At 40.7% G+C, this 17,286-nt stretch overlaps 1 protein-coding gene across 2 annotated transcripts in view; it reads right to left on the bottom strand.

The window, feature by feature from the left end:
• Positions 1-398: 398 nt before the first annotated feature.
• LOC118424534 (mitogen-activated protein kinase kinase kinase 20-like) overlaps positions 399-17,286 on the bottom strand; it is a 20,742-nt gene continuing 3,854 nt past the window's right edge. Inside the window, exons 2-21 of one of the 2 annotated variants that reach the window (XM_035833124.1) lie at positions 16,037-16,207; positions 15,409-15,496; positions 14,730-14,822; positions 14,200-14,265; positions 13,363-13,475; positions 12,300-12,353; positions 11,903-11,989; positions 9,804-9,878; positions 8,554-8,608; positions 8,228-8,279; positions 6,922-7,057; positions 5,967-6,014; positions 5,610-5,640; positions 4,539-4,678; positions 4,094-4,156; positions 3,525-3,629; positions 3,003-3,119; positions 2,624-2,698; positions 1,789-2,391; positions 399-536 (exon numbers count right to left, since the gene is read on the bottom strand). In XM_035833124.1, coding sequence (XP_035689017.1) covers positions 2,221-2,391; positions 2,624-2,698; positions 3,003-3,119; positions 3,525-3,629; positions 4,094-4,156; positions 4,539-4,678; positions 5,610-5,640; positions 5,967-6,014; positions 6,922-7,057; positions 8,228-8,279; positions 8,554-8,608; positions 9,804-9,878; positions 11,903-11,989; positions 12,300-12,353; positions 13,363-13,475; positions 14,200-14,265; positions 14,730-14,822; positions 15,409-15,496; positions 16,037-16,207 — 1,740 coding nt within the window. In that variant the 3' untranslated portion in view covers positions 399-536; positions 1,789-2,220. The remainder of the gene's footprint in view (positions 537-1,788; positions 2,392-2,623; positions 2,699-3,002; positions 3,120-3,524; positions 3,630-4,093; positions 4,157-4,538; positions 4,679-5,609; positions 5,641-5,966; positions 6,015-6,921; positions 7,058-8,227; positions 8,280-8,553; positions 8,609-9,803; positions 9,879-11,902; positions 11,990-12,299; positions 12,354-13,362; positions 13,476-14,199; positions 14,266-14,729; positions 14,823-15,408; positions 15,497-16,036; positions 16,208-17,286) is intronic. The other variant, XM_035833125.1, reaches the window with a different exon arrangement.

The raw sequence follows: 17,286 nt of genomic DNA, 5'->3' as shown, positions 1-17,286 counted from the left end.
CTAACATTGAAGAAAACAAAATTAACAATTTTAGCAATTTTGCAGATTCTGATGCAACCCATACTCTCTGATTACATAAGTCTTAGAGCAAAAATATTTTGAGAATTGCATGTAAGTGGGATGCTATTCTACTCATAACACTATACAAAAACACTGTACCATGAGAAAAAGCGGACTCGCTCACTCACTCGCTCACTCACTCACTCACTCACTCACTCACTCACTCACTCACTCACTCACTCACTCACTCACAGTTTATCAATTGTTGTTTCCGTCAGGTCAGGGTCACACATACTATGAGAAGTATTATCATTTTGTAGTTCCAACTGTTATCGTCAGAACAGTTGTAAGATTTTGATGACCAGTGACTTTACAGTCAAGTTGAAGGCTATACTTGCCTGGTGCCTGTCTGGTAGCCCAGACCCCCTGTGGTGATGTCCACCCAGTGGCTCCGGCACTCTGCGGTGATGACCAGCCTGCACCACTGCCCATGGTGGTGACCACTGAGTTCTGTGGGAACAGTGTCACCTGTTCTTCTGGGGAAACAATGTGTTCAAAACCTTAGTTTGGGCGATGAATGGAACTATTTTCCTTCTATTTTCTGTACTGTAAATGCAGAAATTTCCACAGTGGTTTAATGTTTGCGGTTTTCACCGTGGCTGTTTTACCGCCAATAAAAACAACGGCAAACCTTTTTCCATGGCAGTAAGATACTGCAGTGCATGGCGCTACCTTGAACTTAAAAACACAGCGAAAAGTCCTTTTTCCCGGTAGTCCTGCGAGGTTAAATCCCCGCAAACTTAAATGCATTTACAGTAAGTAACTTTTCCACGTAAACTTGACACATTGCACTAGATGCAATTACGCTGGGGATTTAAGCCTCTGATTAGCATAAATTCTGGTTGACCAGGGATGCTACTACATGTAGGTCACCTGTGGTCAGTCTTCAACTCTGATCTCTCTGACAGTAATTGTGCCCTGCAGGATACCGTAGAATGCACCATCTTAACTTAAAATTCGCATGGAGGGCGGATGCCCCTGGACATATACTCGTGCCTACATGTATATCGCTTGTAGTGACTTGCCAAGAAATTTGGACCCCTATAATAAAATCCTAGTTAAAAACCTGCCTTTTCAACATTGAGAAATATTAATGTTATTTTCAACTATTTGCCCTACCAGTTGAACTATTGCTGCTATTCACTCTCACTCAGTATAAAAACTACATTTGTACATACCTGTGAAGTGTTTAGGAGAGCTACATGCTGGTGTAGAGGTATACAAACTACATACCTGTGAAGTGTTTAGGAGAGCTACATGCTGGTGTAGAGGTATACAAACTACATACCTGTGAAGTGTTTAGGAGAGCTGCGTGCTGGTGTAGAGCTATACAAACTACATACCTGTGAAGTGTTTAGGAGAGTTGCGTGCTGGTGTAGAGCTATACAAACTACATACCTGTGAAGTGTTTAGGAGAGTTGCGTGCTGGTGTAGAGCTATACAAACTACATACCTGTGAAGTGTTTAGGAGAGTTGCGTGCTGGTGTAGAGCTATACAAACTACATACCTGTGAAGTGTTTAGGAGAGTTGCGTGCTGGTGTAGAGCTATACAAACTACATACCTGTGAAGTATTTAGGAGAGTTACGTGCTGGTGTAGAGCTATACAAACTACATACCTGTGAAGTGTTTAGGAGAGCTGCGTGCTGGTGTAGAGCTATACAAACTACATACCTGTTAAGTGTTTAGGAGAGCTACGTGAGGGTGTAGAGCTATACAAACTACATACCTGTGAAGTGTTTAGGAGAGCTACGTGCTGGTGTAGAGCTATACAAACTACATACCTGTGAAGTGTTTAGGAGAGCTGCGTGCTGGTGTAGAGCTATACAAACTACATACCTGTGAAGTGTTTAGGAGAGCTGCGTGCTGGTGTAGAGCTATACAAACTACATACCTGTGAAGTGTTTAGGAGAGCTGCGTGCTGGTGTAGAGCTATACAAACTACATACCTGTGAAGTGTTTAGGAGAGCTGCGTACTGGTGTAGAGCTATACAAACTACATACCTGTGAAGTGTTTAGGAGAGCTACGTGCTGGTGTAGAGCTATACAAACTACATACCTGTGAAGTGTTTAGGAGAGCTACGTGCTGGTGTAGAGCTATACAAACTACATACCTGTGAAGTGTTTAGGAGAGCTACGTGCTGGTGTAGAGCTATACAAACTACATACCTGTGAAGTGTTTAGGAGAGCTACGTGCTGGTGTAGAGGTACCACTGTCAGGCACACCAGGCTGTCTCAGGCACAGCTGCACAGTTTTCTCATAGGTCTCCCCTCCCTTCTCCAGAACTACAGTATGCAGGTGTTTAGTCTGCTTGGGTTTCTTTACATGGTCCTAAAAACACAGAACAGATTCTATGTCAACAAAGCTAATGATAAGATCACCTTGCAACATTTATCTGGCAGAACATATAGGAACTGCAGTGAAGAAACACAAACAGACATGCCCAAAACATTACTTTACTTCCATGTACCTAGATGGCTACATGTATGTAACACTACTCCTGGATCCTCCAAATGATAGAAAGCGGAATACCTCATGAAAGATGGAATAGTCCAACCCTTACCTCATAGAAAATGGAACACTCCACTTGAATGGGAGAGTTTGAGCCAACACACCAGTTGTCCATCACATAAGGAGGCTGTATGGATGGTAAAAGTAAAATAATTATAAAAAGATTACTTAACCTTTAAACAACCCTATACAGTATTTCTGACCGAAATGATCAAACGGGGGTTAGACCCCATTATGTTTTTTTAAAAAGTAATATCTTCTTTTTACAATTTTTGTCCAAACATTGCTCTATCATAGTGAGGAATATTAATATAAAATGAATATTTAGACTCCTTGACTTTTTGGTTTTTAGATTAATGAGTAACAAATTACCCTACATTAAAAAAACTACATGTTGTAACAGTATTTTAATAACTATAAACATGACTTACATGATCTTTCCTGATTACATCATTGGGAGGAGACTTGAGTAGGAAGGTGACGTTTTTGATGGCAGTCATGGCAGCTGCATCACCGTCCACTTCCACATACATCTTCCACTTACTGTCCTGTAAATAGTTACAATTTGAGTCTCATATAAATAGTTGCATTATGTACTGTATTATCTAGGTTTTTGCTTGAAAGTCATGTTCAATAACTTTTTGTTAAATAGCTAGGGCACAAGCAATTTGGGAGTCGCGCGCACGCACACACGCACACACACACACAATACACAAGAACACAGATGCCTTCTCTTCTTGTGATGAAGTAAAAAGGAATGAAGAGGGTTCTATAACTTACAAATGTACCTGAAATAAAACAATGTATTTGTTACAAAATTAAGTCAGTTTTATCACATCTCACAATATCACAATCATAATTTTGCAAACATTAAGGTATATATATTTTGAAAACTTTTTTCAGGATTCTAAAGGACTTGGCTACTAAGCTATGGTATCCTTTGCCCCACAGACCTCCGGAGTTTGTCCCATCCTGCAGTGGTTCCCGATGAGGAGGTTCAAGGTGACGTACGTCTGTCCCCCGGGGGAGGATCCACCTTGGTACAGCCCAGCTCCGTCCTGACAACACACACATGGTCTTAGAAGCAATTAAGATAAATTAAGGAAGATTAAAAATTTCAATAAAGATGTGATATTTAAAACAGTCCAATATCAATAATTGTAATAACACTAAGGTGTGCGATGGAGCAAATCGTTCTGTCTGCAGTTGGTGATTCACTTCAAATCACTCGGACGGAGGCCTGGCGTACCTTCATACCATATCAGCCAGGAGGTACCAGTGATTTACATCATTCACTCGTACAGGAGACCTGGTGCATCCCCGTCTCATATTCAGCTAGAAAATAGGGTATGCCACCCTGTAAGGGGCGGTATGACCACAACGGTGCTGCACCAGTAATACACTTTACGACTATGACTGACTGACTAAGGTGACAATAAGGTTTGCATGATTGTAGAATGAAAGGTTGGAAATATTGTAGCTTTGACAAATGAATGTGAATACAATATAATCTTGTAGTTACCTTTGATAGTGGTGGAAAGTGTAGCAGTCTGTGGTTCTCAATTTTCAGTTGTTCCATTTCATTCTGGAAAGAAAATATCATGACTGTCACTTCAACTAGGTCACAACTGTTATGGATGTTTTACACTGTGTCCTTTGCGTTTGGGACCGCACTGTGCGTTTGGGACCGCATCATTGCATTTGGGACCGCATTTATAAATATTTTACGTTTTGGGCATCAGACCTGTGACAGTGACACCTGTCCTGCAGTACAATGTGAACCAGTCAGAACTGCCCTAAAGAAAGTGACAGACGGTCACCGAAACGTCGGTGAGAATAAAGCACTGGTTGTGTAAAAAGTCTCTTTATTCAGTGACGTACCAACCTGACGAAATTATTCATGGTTGTTGTAAAACTGCATCCACACAATCATGTACATTGTCCATGTACATTTGTATGTGGCTTACCTGTAGGTCCAGTCTATGTCCCAGAGACAGAATCCCCATGGCCCTCAGGTCCTCTGGAGACAACATCAGCAGCCTCTTACCGTTGATGTTATTCTGTAGGAACACGTCTGCATACTTGGACAGGTCACTGGGATGGCCAGCTGGGGAAAAAACAAAGAAAACAGAGCAAAAATATCAGACGCGAAAATAACAAATTTTACATCACAAAGCAATGGTAGCATTCAAGTAGTTCTTATCAACATATTCTTATCCAGAAGCTAAAATTTTCTCAATAAGTTTGTTCATGTCATACCAACCCAAGAAAACACACTGTCAGTCATGTTTCAATGCAATATGCACCAGAAGTTGAGAAAATTTGGCGAACTTGAACAGAAAATTGTAACATCAGTAAGTCCAAATCCGCTTTTCGAATTTTTGACCACGCCACACTCAGCATGCACGGAGTGCATTCCATTTACTCCATAGAAGCCCGTGATACAACTTAGAACCCCATTTCATATGGAAAGTTATCATCTGGTCCGGAACACCCGTATCGAACATTACCATGGCCCAGGTATGACATAACATTGTTTATGTCATACCTGTGACGCGAAAACGTTCCGGACCGGGCCGTAACTTCCGTATCAGACCGGTTCGAAAGGCCTATCACACAGGCTCCATTCGAATAAATCGATTTATTTCGAGCGGGACGAATACGGCACGGTTGGCAATTCGAATACCTGATTTGGACGTTGGAACATTGCTGTTGCAACACTTTTTTGTTCGAGGGCACCAAATTTGTTCAACTTCTGGCGCATTTCGCATCAAAACATGGGTTTTCTCAGGTGGGTATGACATAACTAAAATACATAAATAAATGACATAAATAAAATACAACCCTCCCGCGGGTCGGATCACCCTCCGGCCTTCGGGCGATCCGACCCGCGGTCGGCTGATACCTTGGGTGATACGGAATACACCGTGTTGTATTCTATATTTACACACCAACCTGATGCAACTACATCATAGTACATGTATCTACTGGTTACTACTTTCAGTGACTATGTAACTAAGAAGATGGGCACTACTTACAATCATTCCCTAAATGTTGCATCCATATGTGCTAGTGGAAGAAAAACAAACAGTCATCAGCTTTATAAACTTTATGGCTATTACAGGAACTGCTATGATAACAACAAAGCATGTCATTTTTTGTGTTTACTTATGTCTGATTTCATTTACCACATATAATACAGTCATATTTATCATCTGAGCAATTTCTGTTCATGATTTCTAATAACTATTCATTCATCTATATCGTAAGGATTCTATCTGTATCTTAAGCATCAATATCAGTACAAATAACTTAATTTTCAATTAAACTCTACATATTACATACCGTAGCTTTCTTCATACAATGACGCACATATGTACAAGTCATGTACTTACCACCTCTTGTTCTGTCCAGGCACCAACATCATGGTCTGCTGTAATAGTCTATGGGAAAACACAGTTTGCATTAAGTACAGCAGTGATGTGTACTGGTACTACAACTACTAGTAGTAGTAGTATTACACTATTACACAGGTATTGCACTGTCAGGTATCTCAGATGTGTACTTAAACGATTTCACGATACTGTAACTGGTACCTATGGCTAGTACTACTAGTACTAGCTAGTAATAAAATTATTTGAGTACACATCTGAGATACTTGACAGGGTCCAGATATCTATGTATGGCAACCAATTACTGAACACTAGAATAGACTCACACTCAAGTATTTAACCTTTTTTAACTATTCTGTTACTAAAAGCAAGTACAAGACATTTACTAACTTAAAGTATAATGATACTCAGGTACATTTTGTATTTTTTGCCAAATGTTGCCCCTAGAAAAAAATTAAGAAAAGGTAAGGCTTGCATTGGCCATGTGCCATGTGCAAATGGAATTTTTTTTTAACTGTCCCAAAGTTTTCCCAATCCAGCTGTGCCGAGCCAAAAGTGCCAAGCCAAAATTTAGTGGCCACTGGCCATGAAGACATTGTAAATTTTGAGCCCCGTCTTCAGTGTAGTAACATGTAGAGTGTAGAACCCATCTCACCGGTACAGACAGACTACTCCTGAGTTTCTGTTCTGTACGGGTACACTATTCTGGTACCCATCCCTAGTGTAGAAACATGTAGAGTGTAGAACCCATCTCACCGGTACAGACAGACTACTCCTGAGTTTCTGTTCTGTACGGGTACACTATTCTGGTACCCATCCCTAGTGTAGAAACATGTAGAGTGTAGAGCCAATCTCACCGGTACAGACAGACTACTCCTGAGTTTCTGTTCTGTACGGGTACACTATTCTGGTACCCATCCCTAGTGTAGAAACATGTAGAGTGTAGAACCCATCTCACCGGTACAGACAGACTACTCCTGAGTTTCTGTTCCCTCCTGTGTAGGTCCTTCTCCTTCTGCTGTAGCTGCTGTTCCCTCATGCTCAGGGCTCGCTCCATCTTCTTCAGCTTCTCTACTGTCTGCTGGATCTCAGCTCTAGAGACACACACAGTAAACAATCTGTTTATTTCCGTAAATAGTTTCATCAGGTTGTTTATACTGTTACATTAGTAACTGTTACATTAGTTGTTAGATATTTGCAATAGTATATATTTCAACTCCCATGTATATACAGATTGCCATACATTGTACCTGTTACAATTGTTGCGCAATAAAGTTCTGTTCTGTTTGGTTGGTGGATCAATTGAACAAAGTCTTCTGTAAACGTTTCGACAACTATCTGTCGCCTTCATCAGTACAAAATTAACTGGTGAAGGCGACAGATAGTCATTTTGTATACTGATGAAGGCGACAGACAGTCGTCGAAACGTTTAGGGAAGAATGGGAAGAATTAAAGGAAGGTTGTGTAACGAAGAAGACTTTGTTCAATCTGTTTATTTAAGTTCATCACAAATTAAAGTAGCATGCTTGGTCCATTGGTTAGCAACCTTGCCTCTGGCCCTAGAAGGCGTGAGGTTGCTTCCGCCGAAACTAAGACTGTGTCGCTCACCCGACATGCACGCTACCGGAAAGGGTTGCAGTCCTTAGGACGGGACTTTAAGCCATAGTCCACTGTTCGTGCTTGTCGAAAAGAGCTAGGGGAATTTCCCTGGTACAATGAACCTGTAAATACTGTTAGCGTTTGCTCTCTCTGTCACGACCAGTGGAAGACTGGCTCTTCAGTGAGCTAAAACTGGATCAAGAACACTTTCCTTTCCTTTTTTTTAGGAGGGGACAGCAAAAAAGGTCCAAGCAAAGTTGCCCTCCCGCACATAAAAATATAAGATCAACAGTACAATAACATCATAATATACAGGACATATAAAATAGGAAGGTATAATCTGTTTTCAATTTACTTGATTGACTATAACATGCAAGAACTTAGCCAGTCACACAGGAACTACACCAACAAGAAGTAGACCAAGTACAAGGAAGATCAAGACTATACAATGTAGGTGGTTTTGACTAGGCGGTGAAGCGGTCACTGCATTCACGTGTGCAGTACATGTACTGTCAATCTTAGACTGTTCACAGAGGTTTTAAATTCACAGTTTTGCGGCAACCTCAATGCCGCAAAATAACGCCATTAATGTGCTAAAAAAACACCACAAAAACGCCTATTGCTTTGACAGATCACTGTTACACAATATGTCAAGGAATACTTACTTCCATGCCATCTTCAGTTGATGGAAGGAATCCGACATTTCTGCAAAGTTTTCTGAAAACGAGAAGCAACATTTGATTGTACAGTTGTTTGTTAAATACCCCTGTATGTTTTGTAGGCAGAAAAAAACAAAAACAAGATCATTGATCTGAGGAAATATGATGCTTCTTTCAAGAAAAAATTGTATTAATTTTGTTTCAAAGTGCTTTGTAATGCCATCTACTTTGACGATGAAATGGACATGAGCTACAAGCTTGAGTGTGTTGTCCTCATGTTGTCATTAAATGTTGCAATAAAGATTTTTTTAAAATAGATAGAGAATACATACTGTCGTGCATCATCCCCTCTAGTGTTGCTAGGATCTCTCTTACAGTGGGCCTTTTCTGTAGGAAACATGAAAACATGTCAGTCAAGCATAAACAAGTTTCAATGTCCTAAAACCAGCATCACATAGTCTGCGTGTTCTAACAGACATTTTCACTAGCAATGGTGACAGTTGTAAGTGTGCGTAAGACTGAGTACATGTGCTACAATACAGACCCGGGTCAGCCACTGCAAGTGTATGGAGAAACCATCTCACAGGTTCAAGACTTTAAGTATCTTGGCTCTATGATGGCTTCAAGTAGCGCAGACCTCAAGAAACGCAGAGCTCTAGCTTGGGCCGTCTTCTGGAAGCTAGAACACCTTTGGAAAAGCGACCTCTTTCCAATAGCAACCAAAGTAAAGCTCTTTATGGCTACATGTGTAACTGTGCTTACCTATGGGTGTGAGTCGTGGGTGATCACACAGGACATGGAGAACAAGATCAACTCCTTCGCCACCTCATGCTATCGTATCATGTTGAGCATCAAAAGGATCGATAGAGTACCAAACAGCACAATCTACGATATGACCAAAACAAAGCCGCTGATACAACTCGTGCGCCTGAGACAGCTGAACTTTCTCGGACACGTTCTGCGTATGCCTGAGGATGAGCCTGTCAGTCTGTATGCACTTTACGTTCCACCTCATGGCAGACGTAGACGGGGACACCAACCTACTACTTATCTACAGTACGTCCAACGGCTAATGGGAGACCATCATGGCCAGATCACCCCCAGGCAGCTTCGCCAGCTCGCTGCTGATAGGCGGAACTTTAGAAGGCTTGCAGTCGCCTGCGCTGCAGCCGAACGATGATGATGATGATGGTGACAGTGCAACTGTAATCTAATGTGACGAAACTATTCACGGCAGGGTTCTAACCAGCATCCGTCCTTACATCCTTTGACAGAATTTTGCTACTGGGCACAGATAAAAATTTTGCCCATTCTGTCCTTTGTGACAGACAAAAATCGGCATGTAAAGCCCAAGACCCAAGCTGAGTCTACTAGTAAAATTTACCCCTCAAATTAAAGGAGACAGTGCTTCAGAGGGTCCAGATTTCAAAATTTTCACAAGGGAGCATGCCTCCCCCTAGGATTGCCATGCCTTTGACAGGATTTCCATTCAAAATCGAGGGGATGGAAAAAAATTCAGGATGGCTAGAACACTGATTCCTAGAAATAAAATGATGTTTTCAAAAGCCAGAAGAAGTTTTACCTTCGGGTCTGTTTCCCAGCACTGGTTCATGAGAGTGGCTAGCTTGGGTGGACTGGAACTGGGGATAGTCAACCTCTGAAACATCACAACACTCGTACAGGTCAGGGAAAAGAAACAACTTATATATGTCACAGTAGAGATCATGATCCAGTAGAATCGCCGATTCTCCTAGGAGAGATTGCGATCAGAGTTTCCCCTAGGAGAGATCCCGATCGCAATCTGTACTTGTCTAGTAGAATCGACGATTCTACTAGACTACAGATTGCGATTGTTTACTTCACCACACTAGAGTCACTTCTGCAACTTTACTCAAGGTACACTATAGTATATAGCATCACTTTCATGGTAATGAGTATGTTTAATGAGTAATTTCTGATAAAGTAGTGGCAAAAATCTTATAATATGTGAAAGACACCAACAGGTGATCAAACAATGTGTCAGTATGACAATTTCACAGCTTGAACAATAACAACTGTAAACAGTAAAGTCGTCAAACAGGTGTCAAAAGACCAAGCAGAGTTTCAAGATAATAGTCACAATTTCACACCTATTGAGTGCATTTCAAAAGTCAGACTTCAGTGTAGTTAACATTGACATAGAATCATTTCACAACTTTGGAAGAACAAAAACAACTGAGAAATGATCAAAGTGCCAAAATATTAGTCACAGTTCACACCTATTCAGATTTGTACATTTCACTAGTCAGACTTCAGTGTAGTTAACGTTGTAGAAGTGACACAAGTCTGGTATCCTTCAGTATAGTTATAAAAATGACAATAGCTTAGTATCCTTGAGTATAGTTCTAGGAAAGACAATAATGTGGAAATGTTGAATATACTGCTGCACAAGTGATGCCATATACTATACGATAGTATGGTTGCCTTAGTATAGTTGTAGTGACACCAGTAGTGATGACACGAAAGAAGAAGACCAGTATGGTATCTTGAGTATAGTTATAGAAGTGACACTAGTGAGGTAGCATTGAGTAGAAGTGTGCATTGAGTAAAGTTGCAGAAGTGACTCTAGCGTGGTAGTTTTCGGTAAAATTAACATTGTAGAAGTGACACAAGTAGGCTTGAGTGTAGGTGGTGTTGTTTCCTACATCTTAGCTTCATTTGAGATTGGATCGGAGTTTCCCCTAAGAGAGATCCCGATTGCAATCTGTATCAGCAGAATCGCTGATTGTACTAGGACGGATCCCGATTGCAGTCTGTTTCCTATATCTTAGAGTCACTTGAGTTTGGATCGGAGTTTCCCCTAGGAGAGATCCCGATCGCAATCTGTACTAGTAGAATCGGCGATTCTACTAGTACAGATTGCGATCGCGATCTCTCCTAGGAGAAACTCCGATCGCGATCTCTCCTAGGAGAATCGGCGATTCTACTGGATCGTGATCTCTACTGTGACATATACATGTATGTAAATATACTAGGGATGTCTCCAGCTTTAAAGTTTTTTTTCGTCACACGCAAAGTTGTTTGGGAGCCCAAGTTGTTGGTATTTGTTGTTAAATCTGTAGTTTTAAGCTTATGACTATTATATTTTATCAGTTTCCTTTCCTGACATTGAATATATTAGACAGACGGGGTAAAATTTTTGTCTGTTAAATGATCCAACAAGCAAATTTTCATCCCAGGATGGAGAAACTGGTCGTAGAGACACCATGTTACATAGGATAAAATGTAGTACACAATGTGATAAAAAAAATAGTGCAGAAGAATCATTGTAAAGGCAAGAAGCTGAAATGTGTCACTTATTACACTAAACATTTAGAGATATGATGTTACTGTTAATTGTGAAATATTCACAAAGGCCTACTTTCTGCAGCTACTGTGAAATTCCTTACAAGCTTAAATCAATTTACAGTACTCTTGAACTGAGCCGAACCAAACAAACATGTAACATAATGATAAAAGTAACTGAGTAGAAAAGTTTGTGGAAAAATAAAATGTCGATCGAGTCAACATTTAAACATCACACGCCAAGATGACCAATAGAAAGGCTTGTCTCATTTAAAAGTAATAATGATGTAAGATACACCTGACAGTCAATGTTAGCATGACATGGATTGGATGGGAGTTACAAGTGGTTTTTCGTACCTCGTTTCTCTCCACTACGAGCCAGGCGACCTGGAAACCTTCCACACCTTTGAATGGCACCTCCCCCGTCAACAGTTCCCACACAACCTGGAATATCAACAACTCATTAGCCCCACCTAGCAGATACATGTAGAACTGCAGATTGTACAGCACCTCTCCTGTCAGCAGTTTCTAAACAAACTTGGGGGTCAAATATAGCAAGTCACACAATGAAACACACAGCCCAAAAAATATAGTTGTGAAAATATGAATACAGATAGGGCCTCACAAAATGAATAAATGAGATTTTCATTATACAAGAAACATCAAAGTTGAATGGACAAGTCTTAATTTGTTCATTCTCTGACCTACGTTTGTACATGTACGACAAATATATGATAAAAACATAGAAACTTACAACTCCAAAGGAGTAAGTATCACAAGCTTCAGATACAGGAAGCCCCTGAATGACCTAGTAGTAGAAGGAACAAAGAAAGATACATGAGTCCTCACATGTACACATGTATGCCTAATTACATTCTCTTTTGCATTCTCCTACTCTTAGTTTGCATAGCAAAGTCCTGAGGTGTTTTGTTTATGTCTCAGAGGCCTTCAACATATCAATTCCTGTCACATACAGCATACAAAAATGTACGTCACCAAGCATGACTACGCGGTGACCTACATGTAAGAAGTAAATAATCAAATCTAGTCTTACTTTCTTTTATCAACTTGTTGACATACAAAAGTACTTTTCACGAGAAACATTCTGATTGGTAATGTTATACCGAATAGCAGTTACTAAAATAAGCTGAGCTGAATATGATTTGGGGGACAGTCAAGTGGCATCCACACAAATACATGTAGTCTATCTTTTGTCAGTGACACAGATTCTGATAAGTGGATTCAGAAATCAGTCAATATAAGGGGTGGGTACCGGTATGAAATATTCAGGTACAGGTACGCTTTAGGTCCAGAGGAACCTAATTGTTTGTGTAAAATTGCGAATGGGCAATAATCAAAACATTGGTCCAATTTTCACTGGTCTGACTAGCTCCCACTGGCATTTTAAAATCCTGTCTTAAATTAAACTCTAGATCTGTAAGTTTGACTGTTGCACAGTAGGGGCATCTTCTCTGGATAGTTTTAAAGAACGCTTGCAGATAGATGTGTGACGAATCGTTCAGTGTAATATAACCAGCTGCTGCCGCAACGCGTGCCTGCGAAGCTGGTGTGTTACGCCGAAGGGCGGTTATACCGGCTATATAGACACAGATACAGAAACTTGGTAGAAATGACAATGAACTCTAGTCTACTTTGCTCTTGTTATTTTCTTGGACCAATAAGCCCCAAAACATGTGTACAACTGCCAGTTTAATCTAGTACAAATACATCGATACCGGTACCCACCCATAATCAATATCTATAAAGAGGGTATCTGAAAAGTATAACAAAACAATATGGAAGTGTTCAGAAGTTACCTCTGGTGCCATCCATGGGATAGTCCCAACAAAGGACATCTTGGTAGTGCTGGACATGAACCTGGAGGCTCCGAAATCACACAGCTTCACCGTCATGTCACTACTGATCACCACTGCAATGCACACAACACTTGCTAGGTGGCACTGCTAACCCATAGAGCAACATACAAAAATCTACACCTGCATTTTCATCAAGAAAGAACATGAACATGAACCTGGAGGCTCCGAAATCACACAGCTTCACCGTCATATCACTACTGATCACCACTGCAATACACACAACACTTGCTAGGAGGCGCTGCTAACTCATAGAGCAACATACAAAAACCTACACCTGCATTTTCATCAAGAAAGAACATGAACATGAACCTGGAGGCTCCGAAATCACACAGCTTCACCGTCATGTCACTACTGATCACCACTGCAATACAATCAACACTTGCTAGGAGGCGCTGCTAACTCATAGAGCAACATACAAAAACCTACACCTGCATTTTCATCAAGAAAGAACATGAACATGAACCTGGAGGCTCCGAAATCACACAGCTTCACCGTCATGTCACTACTGATCACCACTGCAATACACACAACACTTGCTAGGAGGCGCTGCTAACTCATAGAGCAACATACAAAACCTTACCACCTGCATTTTCATCAAGAAAGAACATGTGGGATTTACACAAGCAAAGTCCCAATTCATAACACTTAGAATATAGAATGGGCTATTTTGTACCAATACTATGTGCTAGTTTGTTACTGTTGATCTATGTATTTTAATACAATAACAGAAATTGAGAAAAGCATGTGTGAATATCATCTTGAAGACTTTTAACGTACCATTTTTGGACTTCAGATCCCTATGGATTACTGTGAAAGGTGCCTCGTTGTGGAGGTAGTTGATCCCTGTAAATACAAGAAAAGATGTTTATTTATGATAAAAAAATCTGTACATGCCTACATGTACATGCCTACATCTTGGAAAATATCTGTCTTTGAACAAAACTTTTATGTTTCAAAAAGTATAAAACAAACAAGATGTTTTCTATATTATTTCAAACCACAAATAGGTGGTGGTGGTGGGTCTATAGAGTAGGGTGTTATCAAAGTACCCTATTGTCCCTAAAAGTGTTTTTCCAACTTAACTGTAGTTAAACGGTGCAGTCATATTCATTCTATGCTGTTGTACGATTTTGACGCCATAGAATTTTCCAGCGGGATGTGACAGAACCAACCGCCAACAAGGATGTAAGACAGCCTTTTCCATAACAGGACACTTGCACCAGGTTATACTGAGAATGGCCTCAGGCTGTGACTGTATGACAATCCCACGACATACATCATACATGTAATATGCAGTTGTTACTTACCGAGAGCGATATCTCTAGCCCATGTTAGTGTTCGTTCAAAGCCCAGTTCAGTGGAAGCAAGGTAAGCGTATAGGGACCCTTGAGCAGCGTATTCTGTAACAGTTTAGTAATAGTAATACATAAATTATATAACACATAGGACATAAGAACTTCTGAATACAGTGTGTTGAAGAAAACAATGTTTGAGATACTTTGAGGGGGAGTTTTGAATCTGTTAAATCCTGGTTTACGGTACTTTTGGTTCAGATGCTTAAAGAAAAGTACATGCACATGATATTTACTTTAAGAGTGTACTAGTAAATGTGTTTGTGCGTGTTGTCTATATGCGTGTTTGTATGTGTGTATGTGTGCACCTGTGTGTAAAGGCGCATCTCTGTGTGCACATATGTGCATGTCTGTGTGTGTGCATCTGTGTGTGTGTGTCTGTATGTTTGTGTGTGAGTGTGTGTACATGTGTATGTGCATCTGTCTGCATATGTCTGTCTGCATCTGTGTGTATGTGTGTGTGTGTGCGTGTGTGTATGTGTGTGTGTATGTATGTATGTGTGTGTGTATGTGCATGTCTGTGTGTATGTGCATCTGTGTGTCTGTATGCACATGTGTGTTTGTGTGTGCACGTGTTTGTGTGTGTGTGTAGGTCGTAGTCTGTGTGCCTTAGGCAAGAGAACAAACTCCTTACCTGTGACTAAACAGTAGTTGGGTTCCTTGGTCACTGCACCATAGAATTGCACAACATTTCTGTGTCTCAGGCTACTCAAAACCTCAACCTACAGTAAAGAAGAAGAAATCTCAAGTGAGTGATATAGCCGGAATGGTACTTACCGCTGCTAGTTCAAGTGGCAGGGCTAACAACCACTGGACTTTGTATGAATTGAAATGATTTACCAGGGCTCGAAATGCCACTTGCATATGCAGGTTACTGCAAGTAAAATTGGAGCTGTGCAGGTATTTCTGGTATATACCTGCACCTAGCCTGCACTGGTTCATGTACTGGGTTCTAGACATCATTTAAATGTCCTATGATCATCATGTATTAGCTACATTGCCTTTTACCACCCATTGATTATAAATTAAAGAAAAAATAGCCATGGTTCCTGAACAATTTTAGTATGATCCATACTTCCTAAATTCAGACAGGAGTAGGTAAAGTTTGTCTGGTGCAGGTTAATTTTCAATGTTATCTGCACCAGTGCAGGTATGCAGAAAAAACTATTTTGAGCCCTGGATACTGATAAAATTTGCACCTTCTGCAGTTTTACACACAAGTTCTGAAGAACCTTTAGTTAAACTTAAAGTTTGAAGTTTACCTCCTTCTCTAGGACCAATAGACGTTTGACCGCGACCTCTAGTTTGGCAGACTTCCACAGCGCCCGATACACACTTCCGTACGAACCACCGCCGCATCGTTCATAGAACTCCAGATCGTTGAAATCTATCTCCACAAAGGTTGCCATCCTCACCGGCGCACCATTGGTAACCTGTCGGACAAAAAAAAAGTTACTGTAAATGCAGAAACTTTTTGTTTTAACGTTCGTGGTTTTCGTGGTTTTCACGGTGACCGCTTCACCGCAAACTTAAAACCACTGAGAGCATTTTTCCATGGCAGTAAGAGACTACAGTGCGTGGTGCTACCGTGAACTTAAAAACACGGCGAACAGTCCCTTTTCCCGCTAACACGAAATTAAATCCCCACGAACTTAAATGCATTTAATTACAGTACCATGACTACTATCTTAAATCAAGAGGACCTCTTCTTCTTTCTTTTGAGGCTACCAACCTTAATAATCTGCTGAAGATTCTGTAGCCTAATTACTGACTGTAAGGTTTGATCCACTCACACTGGTATGGACCACTACTAGTACTAGTACTCTTTTAAGTGTGGTGGGTTCTTTATCATGCTCGAGGTGTGGCTCTCCTAAAACATGGGACCTGCCTTCAATGTCCAATCCAAGGATGTGCCTAACTCAAGTTAGATACTCATTTTCATCTGAGTGAAGTGAGGAAAATAAGAGCGAGACTGGGTATAGAAAACACCATTGTCGATTCCATCAGACTCAGAAGACTCAGAAGACTAAGGTGGTTTGGTCACGTTGTGAGAAGACCTCCACACACACTTGTCAACAAAGCATACTATCAAGATTTCCAAAAGCCCAGGCCACGGGGGAGACCCCGAAACGATGGAGAGACCAGATTGAAAAGGACATCGGACAAAGTATTAAGTTGGCGGAGAGGAGTGCGGCGATTCGTGCAGTCTGGAGAAATATCACGGAGGGAGCAAGGGGCCAGTCACTGGCCTAGGCACTTAGGCAGGTAGGCTGCAATTGATATCCTTGGTTTTCTTTTCTTTTTCAAATAAGAATATAGCAAGCAGACATCATAAAAGCAAAGGACAGGGAGAAAAACCTGTCAATGAATGACAGTGTTCACAATGTAAAACTGAGAGCACCAAGATATAAACCTAGTCCTTGGGCTTAGTACTCATTTTTTGTACACTTTTGTAAAAAAAAAACCATTATAAGAACCCAGCAATGTGGGCTTATATAATGACTACTGTGTG

The sequence above is a fragment of the Branchiostoma floridae genome, chromosome 10, assembly GCF_000003815.2.
Source record: "Branchiostoma floridae strain S238N-H82 chromosome 10, Bfl_VNyyK, whole genome shotgun sequence".
Classification (NCBI taxonomy): Eukaryota; Metazoa; Chordata; class Leptocardii; order Amphioxiformes; family Branchiostomatidae; genus Branchiostoma; species Branchiostoma floridae.
Note: the sequence above shows the minus strand (reverse complement) of the source record. Positions and strands in the feature narration are given on the sequence as shown.